The sequence below is a fragment of the Vanessa tameamea genome, chromosome 7 (genome assembly GCF_037043105.1).
Source record: "Vanessa tameamea isolate UH-Manoa-2023 chromosome 7, ilVanTame1 primary haplotype, whole genome shotgun sequence".
Taxonomy (NCBI): Eukaryota; Metazoa; Arthropoda; class Insecta; order Lepidoptera; family Nymphalidae; genus Vanessa; species Vanessa tameamea.
In genome coordinates this window covers 5,488,952-5,507,860 of record NC_087315.1, presented here as the reverse complement: position 1 = coordinate 5,507,860, position 18,909 = coordinate 5,488,952, and the positions used below count along the sequence as shown (strand labels likewise).

The 18,909-nt window shown below is 31.5% G+C and overlaps 1 protein-coding gene across 4 annotated transcripts in view; it reads right to left on the bottom strand.

The window, feature by feature from the left end:
- The window catches only part of LOC113401289 (uncharacterized), a 149,081-nt gene that overhangs the window by 96,104 nt on the left and 34,068 nt on the right, over positions 1 to 18,909 (bottom strand). For all 4 annotated transcript variants that reach the window (XM_064215338.1, XM_064215341.1, XM_064215340.1 and 1 more), the window contains 3 exons: positions 9,114 to 9,265; positions 7,705 to 7,760; positions 5,201 to 6,181 (listed from right to left, as the gene is read on the bottom strand). In XM_064215338.1, the coding sequence (XP_064071408.1) occupies positions 5,201 to 6,181; positions 7,705 to 7,760; positions 9,114 to 9,265 (1,189 nt within the window). The remainder of the gene's footprint in view (positions 1 to 5,200; positions 6,182 to 7,704; positions 7,761 to 9,113; positions 9,266 to 18,909) is intronic.

Here is an 18,909-nt window from a genome sequence, read left to right as displayed (position 1 = left end):
ACCGAATTCGTACTAAAGGTCGCTCTTTAAAATTCCCACAAAATTGATTTAAAATAATAACCAAAGTAAAAAAAACTTACATATTTACTTAACTTACTTACTTAATACAAATTTAAAAGAAAATTTAGATACATAAACAGTTCAGTAGCTAAGTTACAATTAAGATATTTTGTAATTTAGCCTAGTTCTTGCTCGAATTGACTTCCCCTATTGCGAACGCAAAGTTGTGACTTAACTACCGAACTAGTCAAATTATTCCGCATTGTATTTGAAGCTATCATAATTCTTATTTTGATTTCTTCCGCGGATGACACAGGCGAGACGTCATAAACTAGGGATTTCATGTGACCCCAAATATAGAAATCAACCGGCGTTAAGTCCGGACTTCTCGTCCTCCACGGGATGGGTTACATTTCGGCCTATCCAACGATTAGGAAAATGGCTATAAAGCCATTGCCTAGCATTGATACCAAAATGCAGGACATCCGTCTTGCTGGTATATCATACTTGCCTAGTAGCCAAAGGTACGTCTTCGAGGAGGCCAAACATTTTATTTGCCAAAAAATCTTCGTAAGCTGCAGTATTTAGATTGCTTGGTAAAAAATATGATTCGATTAAACTGTCGTCAATTATTGCCATACAGACATTGACCGAAAAACGCCATTGTGACCCTTTTGGCCTGTTTTTATTAGGATTTTTGTCCACTTTTTTACTTCAATAATATTTATTGTGGTAGTTAGAAATACCATTTTGATCAAATTTGAATTCGTCGGTCCAGAGGATTTTTTTCAAAAAAGATGCATCTTCTAAATCCTCATTAAGCATGAATCTACAGAAAGCAACTCTTCTTTCAGCATCCTCTTCGTAAACAACGTGCACAGGATTAAAATGATAATACAAAATAGTTGGTAAATGTAAGTATTTATTATAAAGGGACGACTTTTTCGGACTTTTACCATTCCAACCTAATCTAACCTAACATGAATGATGGTAAAAGTTCGAATCCCAAAGTTTTATGGACATTTACCATTCATAATCGGTAAATCTTAAGTTTTACTGGAAAATCTTAAGATTTACCGTAGTTCGAGCTTTTACAGTAACATATAATAAATTAAAGTAATTTCCCACTGCTTGGTTAAGGCCTCCTCTCCCTTTGAGGAGTAGGAGTAGGAGAGTGAGTAGGTTTGGAGCTTATTCCACCACGCAGCTCCAATGCGGGTTTGGAGGATATACAGTGACAGAATTCGTTGTAATTAGACACACGCAGGTGTCCTTACGATGTCTCCTTCACCGCCCAGCACGAGATGAAATATAAACATAATTAAGCGCATGAAAATTCAGTGGTGCTTGCATGGGTATGAACCGCAATCATCGGTTGAGATGCACGTGTTCTAACCACTGGGCCATCTCGGCTCCATATTCAAGCGGACAACGTCAATCTACCGACAATCAAAGGCTTTGTTAACTGTTAATACTACACTTGAGTGGATTTTTTATGCCCTGACCAAACATTTCTAATAATAGTAAAAATTCAATGTAACCGCTTTCGCATAGACAAACTGTATTTGATTATTTGAATCGTGTTACATACATATGTTACAATATTTTTTTAATCCTAGATGGATTACTGATGGCCTTTATCATCTCGTTAGCTAGAAACCTAAGGAGATGATATGCTCTATGATGATCTAACTTTCACATTTAGAAAGTTAATGAATCAAAATTTAATAAAATATCAAGCTTTAGTGTTTGTTTTAACATGTGAAAATACTTTGTAATTTAATATTAAGTTATAAAGTGCATTGCTTTTGATACTAACCTCGACGTTCATTTTTTTTTCCATTTGCTCTCACGTTCTTTGTCTTTGAGTACCGCTTTATATTACACGTTAGACGCTCAATTACTTTCAGAATTTTTTTACTAACTTTGTTAATTGTTCGACGCTTTGGATCGCTATATTTCGTTCGTATATCGCCCCCGACAGTTTTCTCACACCCCGAGTCGGTACTGTCATCTGTTTCGGTCGCGGAGGAATCAGAGGGTGGATGAAAAACATAAGGTGTGTTCGCAAAACAAGGCGAGTTCATCTTTAAAACTCGAATATCACATTTATACAACACTGATATTTAGCTTATTATTTTTTGAAATGAAGATGAGAATAATAGAAACGACTATTCAGATCGATGTCAGAAAAACGTTGTGCTAAGTCGGCAGTAGTAATACTTAAGTATTTCGGGTGCGTACCCAGGTCGCCATCAGAGTGTGACACCGCACCCAGGCTGGCCCAAGACCTTGGTTTGTCTTGTTGTATTTAGAGCATAGACGATAGTTGTTTGTTATTAGATCATCAGTGATCTATTTTCAACGATATAAGATGCATAAGATGGTACTGTTAGTTTATCTACTGGTTTGAAAAGATTTGACTCACTCTTTGGCAACTGTGACATAATTATCGCCAATGGCATTATTAAGATTATTTGGTTTATTAAACATTTCTGCCCTAAATATTTTAATATTAATAATTGTATTAATAATAAGTATGAAGTCCATATTTATTTTATAATTTATAGAGTATTTTGTGTTACGTTTTATCAATCTCTAATTTAAGATTTACGCTTAACTAGAGGGGAAAATAGGTTGATTAGTTTTACTTGCAAAAAGACCTTAGAAGGTTAAGTCAAATACCCATAAAATCAATAGTTTTTGAGACACGCATTAAACTGACTTGATACGGTAATATCCAATAATTCGAGTAAAATAAAAACGAAAACTGCTTTAATGTTTAAGATTCTCGATTAAAACAAAACCAATGAACGCTATAATTTAATCAAACGTAACAATATTCATAATGCGAAAAAATACCGTTGTCAACAGTGATTTGATAATAATATTGAAGCTAACATTTGAAATTTGATAAGAAATAAATAAGCGTAAAGAAGCGGACTAAACTATTTTAGCCCTTGAACAAAGTGTACGAAATACAAAACTGGTAATTCCATTACCTACGAATTTATCGGGAAGTTGACTCGGCGGCTCGGATTTCTATCATCATACTTACGTTCAGTTTGAAAATCTGCCAAAGCTTAGCGGGTTAAAGGGTATCAGTGAAATTAATGAGGCCGTAGAAATTCGATCTCATTTAAATTCTTTGTTAAAAATAACAAGGGTTTCGGTAGGACCCATCACGAGGAAATAGGTATTGGTTAAATTAAAAGCAAAGTTAGAAGTAATATTACTTTAGATATATTATAAATTAAATTTACTCCTCGAACAACTCGTTGGTTACGTTGATTTCAATATTAAAACAAATATATTTTTGTTCTTCAGCTTTTTTGACTTAGTAGAAGATGTGTAGTTTAGCTGTGATTATGATTATGATAGCGTGATTATAATATACTTAAGTATTGATATTAAAATGATTAATATATCAAATGTTCTGCTTGAAATTAATAATCTTTGAAAAATTGCAATTTTTATTCATGAGATACGAATTGAATATAATATTTTTGTACCTTTACCTTTAAATTAAACCTTTCAAATTATTCCAAAACGTAAATTTGATTTCTTTGTATTTTACAAATAATAGTAATAGAGCGTGTACATGAAAAAATTAAAACATCGTGTACCTAAAATACTTTTTGTTTAACTTTCATGTACACATTTTGGAGATTACCAATTTCTCACAAAGTTTTCGTTTTATCTATAATTAGCAGTTTTCTGTTAAAATATTCTGCCTGAATAATATTAGGAGTGTCATGCCAAGCGACCTCTTTAAAAATACGGAGAAAAATCTCGGGAACTCTCGGTAATATTTATTTGGCACTCACTAACAATAAGACCAATAGAAAAAGGTAGACGAAGTATGTAAAGAAAGGCTTTCCATGAAGTGAAGCATAATTTACAAAGTTATGATCTCGTGTCGCAAGATATTAAGCGAATTAAATAAACTAGTTCTTTTTGCTCAATTTTTTCAAAGAAACGAAGTTTTTTTCATGCATTTAATTATAAGTCAGCCTTATTAAATCCGACCGTCAAAAAAATTAAAATTGCTTTTATAGTTACGTGTAATCTAATAAAAAAGCTATTTATTAGATTTAAATTTAAAGTACTTTTATTATAAAAAAACCTCACCTTAGTTCATATTTAAATTAGGCATTGTGAATTATTAAACAAAACTGAATATTTTTATCATCAAACATTGAAAGTACTATTAAACACAATCCCGGGACGCAAATAATTTACACTTGTAAGAGATCCTTTTAAGAATTTATTAAAATTACCATATATTTGGAAGCCAATTAAATTATCTTTTATGCGTAGTCATTGTTGCTGTTGATGTCCCTTGGTATTTAATTATTATCTAAATTTCTTTACATTATACAACACTATTTCCATATTTATTACTGTCATTAAAAAAAAAATTCACACCTAACTGATACGAAAGATAATTTCGTAAATAAAGCAATATTCCAATTATAGGTACAGTGAATCTCATATGCCATAGGTATTTTTTATTTATATCACAAACCTGTGTCTATACGAGTATACATGAATTTTATTTCTAAAATGCACATCGGTTTTTTTTTAAGGTAACTGGTTATTTTTAAAATATTTTAATGGTTTCAATTTAAAACAATCAACAATTTTAATGTAGTAATGTGTAGATTGTCCAGATTTTCATATCGTATTAATTGACCTTATCTGTAATCTGAGGTCATACAATACTAATTCTAATCAGAATAAATTACAAAGTTACATTTTAAGTATTTCCCGTAAAGGAAAATCATATTTGACTAGAAACTTTTACAGACTTTTTTTATTAAGAAATTGATTTTGAAAACACAATGAATAACTACGTTAACATTTATTTGCAAAATATATCGCTTGCGGCGACACTAATAGGGTAATGTTACAATTTGAAACATGCAAAATTTAAAATGCAATTAATAAATAATAAAAAGCAAGACTGTAAATCTAACTGAAAAAGAAAAATATGCAAAATATAAATATTTGCTAGCTCACTGAGAAGCTTTTCTATATATATAAATATATTATAATATCATCATACATTTAAAAATCGAACGTTATAGTTCGAACGGTTCAGAGTCTTAAATGTGCAGTGTAAAAAACAATGGGCTACACCAGACAATACTCGTTTACTTCATAAGCTAGTATATATTTACAAAAATAAAATACTTACCTACATTATATTCCTCACAAGCCGATTGAAAAGTCGGCGTACGAATACATCCATGACTGTTATCGTCTTGTTCGACTTTACTTCTATATGAATCTTCGTTTTGAATTGTCGTAGGAATTATCCTTTCATTCGTGCTATTATGCAGCGATGATCTCCCTTTGGACACACCATTTATTTGATTATGTTCGCTGCCAACTGAGCCATTAAGCGTTATTTTCTTTATCGTTTTTATTTCTTCAATTTCATTAATTTTTTGCTCGGTAATCGATGACTGTTTTATTACTTCTTCATTTACTCGAAAATCACCATCACTTTTTGAATAATAAAGTTGTTTTGATCCGATACTAGAAGTCCCATTAATTTTATCACTGGATTTGTATTTGTCGGTGAAATTATTTTTGAGTGATTCGAAAGGATTTTTCATATTGTCCTTATCTAAATCACTGTTTTTTCTAAACTCTTTTGACTTCATCAGATCATCGGAGAGTGAATTATGTTTTTCGTTTGTAAATCCTTTTGGTGAAGTTTGTTCAAAACAATTATCAACTTGTAGGTCATGTATGGTTATGTTGGGTATACTACTTGGTCCAGAGTCAAATTTCTTAGAAAAAAATGAGGATAATTTTAAGTCATGATCGTTGTTTTTAGTATAGGAATCAGACGATCTATTTATTGGCCTATTGTGTAATGAAGATTGAGCGTTTGTGGTTTTTCCGTTCGGGATTGGAAGTTTAGAAGTACTTGTGTAATTTGGTAACGTGGAGTAGAAAGGATTAGTCGGATGAAACTTGATAGGTTCCTCCGAAGGAACGATGGACTTTACAAGCGGTGTTGAGTTTAGAGTTGACAATGGCGAGTTAAGCGATCGTATCGGAGACGAAAGTTTATTGTGCGGGGACTGTGGCGGCCGAATTGTAGCGTAGACAGGCGCTTGTGGCGTCGCTCTTCCGCTGTTTATCTCCGAAATTAGTTGTGAAGGTCCTGAAACAGAACAGTTTGTTGTAGTATAAATAAATAATTATATTAACTAAAATAGAGAAATGTGATATATCTTGTTTCATATAATAATAATAGTATTATATATTTTTATCTGCAACAATACTAACGTAATTATATTACGTTTAACGAAGTTGTCTATGATAAATATAGAGTTTAAAATTAAATTTAAATTTCTTTAAAGTTGGGGCTTATTGCTTCGCTTTAAATTAGATTTCTTCGTGGATATTAAATTTCCTTCGCCGCACGTCACGTGTTTCCGGAACGCATCGCATGCATCTGATTACATTAGGCTATTTGCTGTTAAAAAGCGAGAAAATACCCGTTTTATATTTAATCTTATGCCATCTATAAATGTTCTTGAGTGAAATATTCGATTACACAAATACCGTAGCGAAAAGGTTTAATAAAATATTACTTATAAAAATTAATTTACGAAAATGACAATTACTATATCTATCATGAATAAAAATAATTAGCTTATTTTTAATTAACAAAGTTCATTTAAGACTACGGATGATATATTATTATTAATATAATTATTATTTAATATCCAGCTTATATTCGTTATAAAGATAACGATGACAACGAAATTTAATACTATTTCGAAAATGTATTAGACTTGATGCATTTATTGTATCCTTTCGTCTGATGAGTCCTTTTTGACCACAATCGATTCATGTTCGATGGTTTGCTGATTGCATTTGATAAACGTGCAAATACGTGACATTGGCGAAATAATCTTGGCACAAATAAAAAAAAAAAACGTGCAAATGACATTTAACTATAATAACCTCAAAATTTATATATATAACAAAATAACTACCAACTTATTAAAGCATGGGATATTTATTAAAAATATATGTGCAATTCAATAAATTAATAATTATAAATTTAAGAATATAAATAAGTGATAATAAATTGGTCATTTAAAAAAAAACAATTTTTTGTACCTGTGTGCTATGGTGATCATTTAATCAATTTATTATTATGTTGCTTATTTATATCAAAGTGAATTATTTTTAATCTTATTATCATATAAAATAAATGAGCGTAATCAAAATAAAAAGATTAGAGCTCGTAAAATATATCCCTGTGTATAAAAGGATACATCCTTTTATACACAGGGATATATAGTGTTGTGAATTTATACAGACGTAGTGGGTCATCGCCCTTTAGCGGTTAGGATTTCAATGGGGTGCTACTCATTACGATTAAAAGGGGAAAATATATATAACTAAAGAAAGGTAATATTCTAATTCGTATAAAAGAATATGCAACAGATAAAACTAATGAAACTAGAAATATTAAATTTGGAACAAGAGTTATTTTATTTAAACATAAAAAAGTACGTTGGGACGGATACCTATCACTCGACAAAAAAATATTATGTCCTCAATAAGTTGATTCAATTAAAAGGAAAGGTGATTCTATCTTCCAGCCTGCAAAGTTATTATTAAATACTAATTAAAGTAGTTTTACATTCCAGAAAATTCCTCAAAACTTACTTTTTAACTCGGTAGCTTTTCCAATAGATCTTCTTCGCGGTGACAACTCTCTGTCTCTGGCGAGGAGAAAACTTAGATTAAAACATGGGAGTAAGTTAATTTCATGAGGTTGTATTTTCTCTATGTAATAAAATTTTTAAACAGATTGAAATAGAATAATAAATTTATAAAAATATCGGTACAGTATGGAACGAATTACATATAGATCTTTTGAATTATAAGTTCGAAGTTAAAATAACGCGTTAATCGTGAATAAAAAATAAATGATCTCGGAATTTTGTTTTCCAAAATTTATATCAATTGATGACATTATAGCTCGTCAATAAGTACGAAACAAAAGGAAAAAACGAAAATCAGATAAACAAACAGAGGAGAAAAACTAGCGAGCTGTTTGTTTTGCTTACTTTGGTATGTATAGGTAATATATATTATTCTAGTACGTTTTCTTGATAAGATTTCATGTATACATATATAAATAATGTGTATTTAGATGAATTGAATTTAGGGATGATTGATTTTTTTTTAATGTTTATTCGTTAAAAATGTCCGATTCTATTTATCATTATAAGTAAGAGAAACAGATATCGACAAAGCATAGATAATTCGATCCCGACCACACCATTTACCCATTTCCAGTCATACGAGACAGAGCGACATTCATTAAAGCTTTGGGTTCAATCATTTCCCATCTCCAAAACAGTTCGAGTTCAAATATCGCGTGAAACGAACGGGGATTAACTAGATTAAAACGAGCCTCCGATACAGTCGCTCGCAAAATGTCGAGTTCAAAGCTTGGAAATAAGAGTAACTCTCATTTAAAAATGTTGCTGTATTCCACGATACTTTATTGTCTATGTCACTTTGCATCCCTCTGTCTCGGTGTTCACTACTTTTGCACTTGACTGTACTGTTATGCAAATCTAGAGCGCAAATGTTTGCATTTGTATCTCTTGATTTTACGTAAACTTGTCGCTTTTAAAAGAGTTTATATTTTTATAATTTAAATACATCGTATTTATCTTAAACGTACAGTAATAACATTAAACTAAATTATATAATTTCGTAAGTTTCAATTACTCGATTGATTTTGTCACATTAATTGATGATTGAATTTACGGAATAATTACTGCAAATACGCTAGAGATCTGGCCGTCGACGTTCGCTTCTAACTAATATTTGTGCATACGGGTGCTTTTCGTGTTTCGAATATTTGCTCACGTATGTTTCCGAATGCTGAACATACCCTATTACTTTTGTTTTTAGTGTAAGCGAAACTATATTAGTACATATAGGCAATTATTTTTTAATGGATAGTTCATGTAAACTAAATCCCGTGCCCAAGATCTCATGAATAACAAAATCGAGAGTAGCCGTGACAAGTAAAAAGTGAGATTGTATTAATCACTCACTCGTTCAAGCCGAGTTTTAGTACGGGTCCAGCGGAGCGCAGCATCGCATGAGCATCAGCGTTAGTCATGTCTTTGGTCTGCTTGCCGTTGATCGAGGTGATCACATTACCCTCGCGAATCCCGCTTAATGAAGCTTTCCGACCGGGGTTCACCTGAAACATATAACATATAAAATAAGTCAGACATTACTTTTAATAGCATATTTAATGGTGAAATAAATGTTACAAGATACATGCGGAATCTAGCTCCTGTTCTTCACTCATATGAAGCTTCACTTGTTATTACATTACTAAAATGTTTTATTTCGCAGCGGTTAAATTAAAACTACTTCCACTTATGCATATTTTCATACTTTAGTACTAATGTACTTGAATCTTTGAAACTCTTTAAACTTTATTTTTTGCGTTCAAAATCCTAGCACATTTATCATGTTATAACGGAATTATTTTATTTTGTTTTTGTATATTCTTTGATTGTTTCGACCTACCCTACCTCGCGTCCATGTTTCAGCTTATAATTTTACTTTATGTGGATTTTGAACTAAAAATTCGATATAAAATCGTGTTATTCAATGTTTTGTATGTGACAGGTTGTCAGAATAATTAAATCAGTCTGTGTAAAAGAATGAAAATCCTTTGTAATATTTACTGTTGTTTTTATTTCGTTTGTATAGTTATTTAGTGTTGGTTAAACTATGTATCCTTTCTATGTCTTATCAATGATGTCAGGAAGGGAAGTCAGCGTTTAACTGATTACCCGCAAAACAAAGTTTATAAGTACGGGCGTAAATACTAAGCATTGTTTTACAGTTGTTGATACCTGCGTTAAGGTTTTTGACCTCTTGGTAGTTTCCGTAGACCTAGTAGTAGATCTTCAAGTTATAATAGGTAATAATTTTTAAAGATTTATAATAAGTTGCAAAATGAAATAAGGCTGCAATGAGTCGTTTTTTATTATTGCCGTATCAGTGACTATGTATGAAAATGAGTTTTTACCATCTAATAGCGAATTTCCTTATATTTTGTAAAATAAGTAGATGGACATGCAAGTGGCACCGGTAACCGAGAAGCTATCTGGAAACCGGCTGTCTTGGTATGGGCATGTTATGCGGAGGAATGAGGACCATGTTGTGAGAAAGGTTTTGAGAATGGATGTGGATGGATATAGAGGTACGGGACGACCCAAGAAACGATGGATGGATTGTGTGAAAGACGATATGGTTAGAAAGAATGTTACTTGTGAGATGACGTCCGACAGAGAAGTATGGACGAAGAAGACATGCTGCGCCGACCCCAAGTAAAATTGGGATAAGGGCAGGAGGATGATATGAAGTAGATGGACATGCAAATGAGCCACGTGACGGTAAGTTGTCATCACCACCAAACTTACATCACCAGTGCGCTACAAACACAGATTTACTCAACAATCAAACCGGATTATAACAATACTTAGTATTGCTGTTTGGCGGTAGAGTATATGGTTGGTACCTACCCAGACGTACTTGCACATAATCCTACCGCAAAGATACCGTCTTCTTCGATAAAATATCAATATAAAAAATTAAGAATAGGTCTGAGTATAATTTACTTTATCTACACTGTTTTCCAATACGACTCAGAATCATACAACCCTTTTTTATTATAAAAAGAAACAGATACAAAGAATTCAATACATATTTTTGATATAAATTTTTATAGACCTATAATTTTGGGTTAAAATATTTGTGATATTCTATCCTTTGCTAATGTTACTTGGTTAACTTTTAATATTCTTAGAAAAAAGTGTTTTTAACGTTATACCTACAAAGCATTTTTACTGATACAGAGAGTAACTACTGAGTTTCTTGCCGATTCTTCTCGATATAATCTACATTCCGAACCGGTGGTAGCTTTACTTTAAATAGTTTGTTAAATGACGATTCAAAAGTGCTTAAGCCTACTTGAATAAAGTATATTTTGATTTTGACTTTTTGAAGTTGGTTTTAAACCAATAATTTAGTTTTGAACGCTACTAAAATAGAATGTATACATTTTACCATAACTAATATAAATGAAAACGTTTCAAGTTAACGTTGAATAATAGATGTCTTGTGTAAGTAAGTGTAACGGATAACACCGTTTTTTAGCAATCACTTTAGATTGAAAGCTCTAGCGCAATTCTAATTTGGCATAATTTGGAGACACAGTTCTCAGTTCCGCTGCATAAGCAGTTCGAATAAATAAACAGCTAACGAATACCGATACCAATTGATTAGTATATCTTTAAGAATATAAAGCAGTAAAATTTGTTTGTTTATATGTAGTGTGTAATCTCCTGAACTAATGATTTAATTCTAAAATGTTTTTCACTGGTAGAAAACTTAATTATTCCAGAATTCTGTAGGGTATAACTTGTATTTATAAAAAAGAGACTAGTTATTTTCACAAAATCTTGTGTTAGCCCAAAATTGTTTAATATTTTGGGATAACGCTGAACACAGAAACTACATTGAATCAACAAAGATCGATTATTTACAATCTCTGAACTCGAGAGTTTTACGAAGGCATCTCGACTCCCTTCGAAATCTCTTCAACAAAACTGGAATACCTATAGTGTTATATAAAAATGTTAAGTATATCCACATTAATATTGGTTAAGTTGATAGAAAAACTGACAAACATAGAATAAATACGAGAAGTAAAGAAAACCTTGTAAGCCCAAGTTTTCAGCTCCGCAAAGTCGATTCATCCTTCTTTTTGCAAAAAGTTCGCTTCTATAATAAAATTCCGCATATACTTTTAGCTCAACGCATTAATAAGTTTATATAAATAGTATAAATATGGCTTACATGCTACACAATTAAAGATTTTTCAGAAGATAAAAAAGTTGCATTTACTTTTTTTTTACATTAACAGCCTTTTAATTTCCCAATGCTGGGCTAAGGCCCCCTCTCCCTTTGAGGAGAAGGTTTGGAACATGTTTCACCACGCTGCTCCAATGCGGGTGGGTGGATACACATGTGGTAGAATTTCGTTGAAATTAGACACATGCATGTTTCCTTACGATGTTTTACCGCCGAGCACGAGATGAATTATAAACACAAATTAAGCACATGAAGATTCAGAGGTCCTTGTCTGGGTTTGAATCCGCAATCATCGGTTAAGATGCACGCGTCCTAACCACTGGGCTATCTCGGCTCGTGCATTTACTTAACATGTGTTAATAAAGTTATTTTAATTGGTGGAAGTTCTTAGTAGAATTATTTATATTACGAACCATTCGTTACTGTATCTGATCTTCTCAGGTCAGGACAATCATGAAGAAAAGGAAGAGATAAGTTTGCCTTTTTTCTAAGTTCTCTTTGACGTGTTTTTTTTTCATACATATAATAAATTGTTACATAAATAAAATTAATGCTACTTTATTCAATAAAGGATTTTCATTTGACTTGTTTCAATTTATTCTTAAGTAAAATATAATTGATATCGTATTTTTTAGCATTAAGCATTACAAATTTAGTTTTGCATATCAAAACGCACATATACGTATAGTAAGACAAAGTACACGTTTTGAACTTTTCGCATACCAAGCTTCGACTAGAGTTTAGTGAATAGACGGGATTCAATCTTTTGAGTTTTTAAGTGCTAACATCCAGATTAATAGCTAAATAGAGAAAGGACGTAGGTAACCTGACGAGCAACCCCTAAATGGTGAGCGTAGCCGCGGGCGACAACTAGTATGTTAATAATTAATCTCATGTCAGCAATACAGTACGGCAGTAAAAATATCATGAAGAAACCTTACTACATATAAATGTATATGAAACCCATAAGAGACTTGGTCGCATACAACCCAAAACGTTTTCTTTAAGAATAGTCCTTTGCCCAATAAAGAGTCATGAGAGATACTCGTATTATTTACTTTTCCAGTTTAAAGGAGTGACAGTGTTTGTTTGTAGTAGAGTATTATGAAACACGTAACGAATGACAGGTATTACACGTTTGAGCAGTAGCGAAATTTTGATAAGGAAGATCATTTGAATACAAGTTATTCAATCTATAAAATTTGAATTCCTTTAATACGTTCACTTTTTTGGAATATTAACAAATCATATTTAAAAAAAAGACATGAAAAACAAATGATGCCATTATCGACTGCAATAACTTCTACCGATAATGCAATCCAATGTGAATGTTACCCATAAAAATAATATCATTATACGGATGCAAGCGGACCATAATTATGTAGAGCTCGCTTCCCTGCAGCGTTTCATATTTTACATGGAAACAAACAAAACGCTGACGTAGTTATTTAAAACACAACAAATAATTCTCGAAAATAATTTGTTGTACAAAAATTTACCTGACTTTAGACAAATTGACCCACAAACGCGGACGCTAAATGAACGACAATTTCATTCCCTAATTATTTCTATTTAATCACTAAACTATATTCAATAACCATTTGATCCAGAAATCCTTTTAGTGTTAGTGTTTCATCATCAATAAATTTATTGAACGTTAAATTCTATCAAATTAACACTGAGTGTATGCATTAATGAGCAATGTATTAACGAATCAATCAAATGTTTGATCAGATTATGTTTATCATAAAATCCTCCATTTTTTTAATATTTAAAACTATATTGTGTAAAGTACTACCATTTAATATGGCAAGAATGAGAAAAACTCATTAAGTCATACTGCGTATAATAGGGCACTTAAACTATTGCGGCACGTTGAAAATTCAGTAGTTACAAACCGCGCTAGGTTCACGCCGCCTCGCCGCCGGTGAACAAAACTTTAACATGTTTCCTTCCGGAGTGCACTCAGAGAATCCTTGCTCTTTCCACACCAGCCTTAATAATCACGCACACAGAGACACAGTCATTACAAAACACTTACACCGACGACGAACAACGACGATTATATAATATGATACGTTACATGATAAAACACACAGTTGTTAGACAATGTATTTATTTATAATAATAATAATAATAAAAAAGAATCGTAACAAAAATCAAGACAAAGATTTTAATATGACTATCGTCCGGTCACCCCGAGAAAGTCAAAGTAGACACTAAGCTTAGGAGGCACGCGACGATAGAGCCAATTTCATCGAAACATTATATGGGCATTATTCGAATATGCATGCGCCGTGAGGACGTAGCTATTGTTGTATCGGGGATCGTCACTCGTTTCGAATATTAATCCTGTAGAAGGCAAACTCACGAGCTGATTCCATGACTACGTGCAGAACCTCTGTGTATTTTTAATAGGCCAACGAACTCACATTGTATGTAAATAATTTGAGATATTATAAGTAACATTTAAATATCATTTTCATGAGAGAGCGTTAAGTTATTATCTCGACATGTTGGGGTTAACGTGTTACTTGAATGTTCATTGCTGTGACAGTCCTAGTGAATGCCACAAGCGCTGCCGCTGAGCTTTTTAACTCGCTATGGAATTAATCTTATCTTTCATATGCAATTTATATTTGTATTAATAAAACATTAAGAGAAATGCAATTAAAATAAAACTTTAATGAATCTTTGTAAACTACAAATAAGTATTTTAAGACTACCTGTTTGTAGGTAGTCTATCAAGAACTTAAGAAAGAACTTCAAGTAAGTAGAACTCGAATTACATTAAGTAAAGCTTCTATCCTTAATATATTAAAATCTTGAGGAGTTGTGTATTTAAGAGCTTGGTAGAAACCAGTCTCTAACCATCTTAAGGAATGCAACGAATTAGTTAACCATGAATAACCAACAGAGTTTTTTTAATACAAATAAGGAAAAATCTCTTCACCGTGTAATTAGTTAAAAATTGTTTAAACAATAAAAACAAAAGTATGAACCAGTTATAAAGGAAATTTAAAATATAATAGCATACTATTTATTGGGTGACATGGCTTTGAGCATTAAGGATTTCTATATTTTTTCGTTATAAATCTTTAAAATTTGTAACTTTAAGTTTATTGGTTAACTAGCTGTTACGAGTCCGCTTTGCAGGGCATTAAATTAAAAAGGTGAGAAGGGCCAAGCAAATTCATAACATCAATAGCCTATCTATAGACTGGATCATTGTCATTATCTCATAATGACTCATCTCATACTTTCAACACTTTTCACGCGATGGACTTATAAAGAAAAGTAATGAATGCCTATATACTTATACAGTTACGATGAAAACAACATTAAAATCCGTTGCCTAGTTTTTAAAAGATCCAAGCGTACAGACCGTGGGAAGTGACTTCGTTTTATACTATGTAGAGATGACAAGCAACGTCTGCCGATAATAGCATTTTGGGTATGATTGTCTCTTTCAAAAGAATTGATGAATGAAAAAAAGTGATTGTTTATGTAATTTATAATATTAGAATAATATATACGGTGTGCCAAACGGTGTAAAACTCGTAGGTAAAATCCTGATCCGTTGAGCTTTGGTCGTCCTAAGCCGAGTTGTACGCTTAACTGGAGGGGAAAATAGAAATGTTACTAATTCTTCAGGAACTGGTAGTGTGAAGATCCTTTAAATATATATTATCAATATATAATTCCTTAAATACTTCAAAATCATTGTACGTGATGATTTACGCGGTTGTCATCTCACTTAATGTTATAAATGGGAAAGATTGGATGTTTGTTACTCAATCACGCAGAACGACTGAACGGATCAATGAGTTTGGCAGAAAAAAATAGATTATAGTCTTAAATAACAAATAGGTTACTTTTATTCAGGAAATTGTACCTTATAGCTGAACACTTACGGCCACAAAATTAGTAGCATTTAAGTTAATTATTTAGAATTTAAATATAGAGCATAAAAATCAACTCTTGCAATTCGACCGAAATCGAATCGTCTTATTTTACTAGTATTAAATTAAGTTATGTTACATATGTCTGTATGTGTTTAAGTTGTATACTTTGTGAACTAAAAAGCTGCGTTCCTTTATTATTTTATAAATATTTTAGAATTTATTACCATTCCAAGACCATAGACTTGTATTAATTAAAATCTAGAAAACTTACTCGTAATTATTGCTGTTACTATCTATCTTTTAAGATAAATAATACAAATTTGCAAAACAAACGGATATCATGTTTACGAAAGTTCATTCCGACAAAACCTCTTCGTACATAAAGTTTTGAAGTTTTATCGTTGAAATTCTAAGGAAGTATGTAGTCTGGCAGTTAGTTTAATTAAAAGTATAAGTTTCACAATCTGTAATCAACCTCCCGGTTGATGCCGCAATACGCAGAAATATTACACTTTAGAATTTATAGACGCACTTATAATAATAAAATTGTCTTTTATCATATCTTTTATATCAAATGTGTAGGTGGGCTGACAAATGAGCCACCTGATGGTCACCACCGTCCATAGACAATGGCGTAAGACATATTAACCATTATTGAAATCGCTGTTGTGCCACCTACCTTGGGAACTACGATGTTACGTACCTTGTACCTGTAGTTACACTGACTCACTCATCGTAAAAACGGGAACACAACAATAATAGATATATTTTAACTGATTGGCGGTAGAATATCTGATGAGTGGGCGGTACTTGCTTAGACGGGCTTGCACAAAGTTCTACTACCAAGTCCAATATATTTGGCTCGACTAATCATCTGTTTTATAAAGTGGTGTTGAGGTACTCCATTTCATAACATTGTTTTTTTTTTTTAATCTTAAAACCTAATTAGTATTACTGGGGATTGAAATGCTTCTATACAACACGGCTCAATTTACTTTAAAAGAACAGTTCATAACAAAGAATCCGATACTATTTTAAGTGACAACAAACACTTAAAATTCAAATTTAATTTGATTTTATTAAAATATTTATTTTTAAGTATATAATTACTTATATGTGGCTTAGTACATATACACAGTTGGCACATTTTCTAAATCGAATGAGTATAATTTTTATTTTACAAATAATATTAAAAAAAAATGGAAAAAAATCTTGCGAATTTAATAGAATATGTTGTCACATATCCAAACGAAAATAGTCCAGCTTAGAAAGAACTGTACTTTCATTACCGACTTATATAATAATAGTAGTGAGATTGTGGATTACCGCAGTTCTTTTACCATTGGTCAGACGGAAGTGCGATATTGGTATTTGACGCACGTACGCATGACTCTACGTGCACGTGTTTTGCTTACGCGATCCCGTCTATCGGCCTCCTTGAACACCATACCTAATTTACCCTATTTATAACTAGCAGTACTCTTATCGCTGTTATTAATATTCGGTACCAAAAAGAAATGGAGGCACATTATTTTCAGAATTAAAATTATCATTTTATAATTTCCTAAATATTTCACTATAATTAAATACTAGATGTGTTACTAAATTAAAAATAAATCTACGATATCTAATGTAAAGCAAAGCACAAAATATATTATAATTATTAATTTCATTTTTCATAAAAAAAAACACGAGACGAATAAACGGCAAAAAAAACTATCTCGAATCTTTATTACATACATCACTGTTTAAATTTACCATCGGAATTGAAAACGTCAATAGTTAAATGTATATTTAAATATTCGTTAACGCATGAAAGCGTACCAATGTCGCTACATTACAGAATTTGCTATGTGATGGACGCAGCCTTTTCCAGTGCTGAAAGCGTATGGATTTCTACGCTTTGTGCCGTTCCCAATAACTAGGCCGTCGGCATAAAACCACTATCAGAGCCACATCAGTATATATTGTAGATACATTACGTTTTTTTTTATTTACATATTTTTTATTTGTGTCTTGTCGTTATTCATAAAAGGGATTTCCTTTCGTTTTAAACTTCCACATAAATGTGAAATTATACAATAAATATATTCGAAGAATAATATTCTGTAATTTGTTAAAGTATCGCTCAAAAATCTAATGCATTTCAATGTAGTTTGTGTGTATTTAATTATTTATTTTTATTTAAGGCTATGAAATGTAGATGTATGAACTTAGACATAATTTTATACAATAAACTGTTTTCGTATGCTTGGCTAACGATGGCTAAATCTTACGAGGTACACCATAACAATGTACTAAAAGTTTTAACATTTTGTGTATATCTTCTAAGGTAGTGTACCTTATTAACTATTTTTATCTATTTCAAATTAGTAAAAAAACTATAAATTATCAACGGACATTTTCTATAATTCATTAATTATCTCTGTTCAGATAAAAATGTTAGTTATCTTGAGTATTTAATATAAATTAAAAAAATTCTACTACACCTTACAATTCCAATGAATATTTTAGGAGATTCCAAATTACGTACAATAAAAAAAAAAGTTTCCTAGCAAACGGTCGGTCGCATCAAGTGGATGAAACAATACTATTTTGACCTAACTACTAAAATTACATAAAACGGAATCTATGAGCCGTGGTCAAGATTTGTTCTATGTTTCACAATGAAATTACCACTCAAAACAAATTTCAAATATCTCACACATGACTTAGTTAGATATATTAATGAATAAACGTAAATAAAAATAAATATAAGAACTAAATTATTCTTACTCAGCGCAATTCTCATTTTCTTTAATAATAAATTGCATTCATGCGAAGCTGGGACGGGTCGCTAATCCTTGAATAAAAGTAAATGCATTGTATCCGCACAATCAAATATTGCTACATTAAAAAAATACTATCCTCAACGTCTGATGTAATACACATGCACATACATTTTAAAATATAAATTTGTGTCTATATACGTTACGTACGTATTTATAATCAAATATTCATGAATATTTTTCCGTCTCGATTCTATTGAACATACGTAATCAATTAAAAA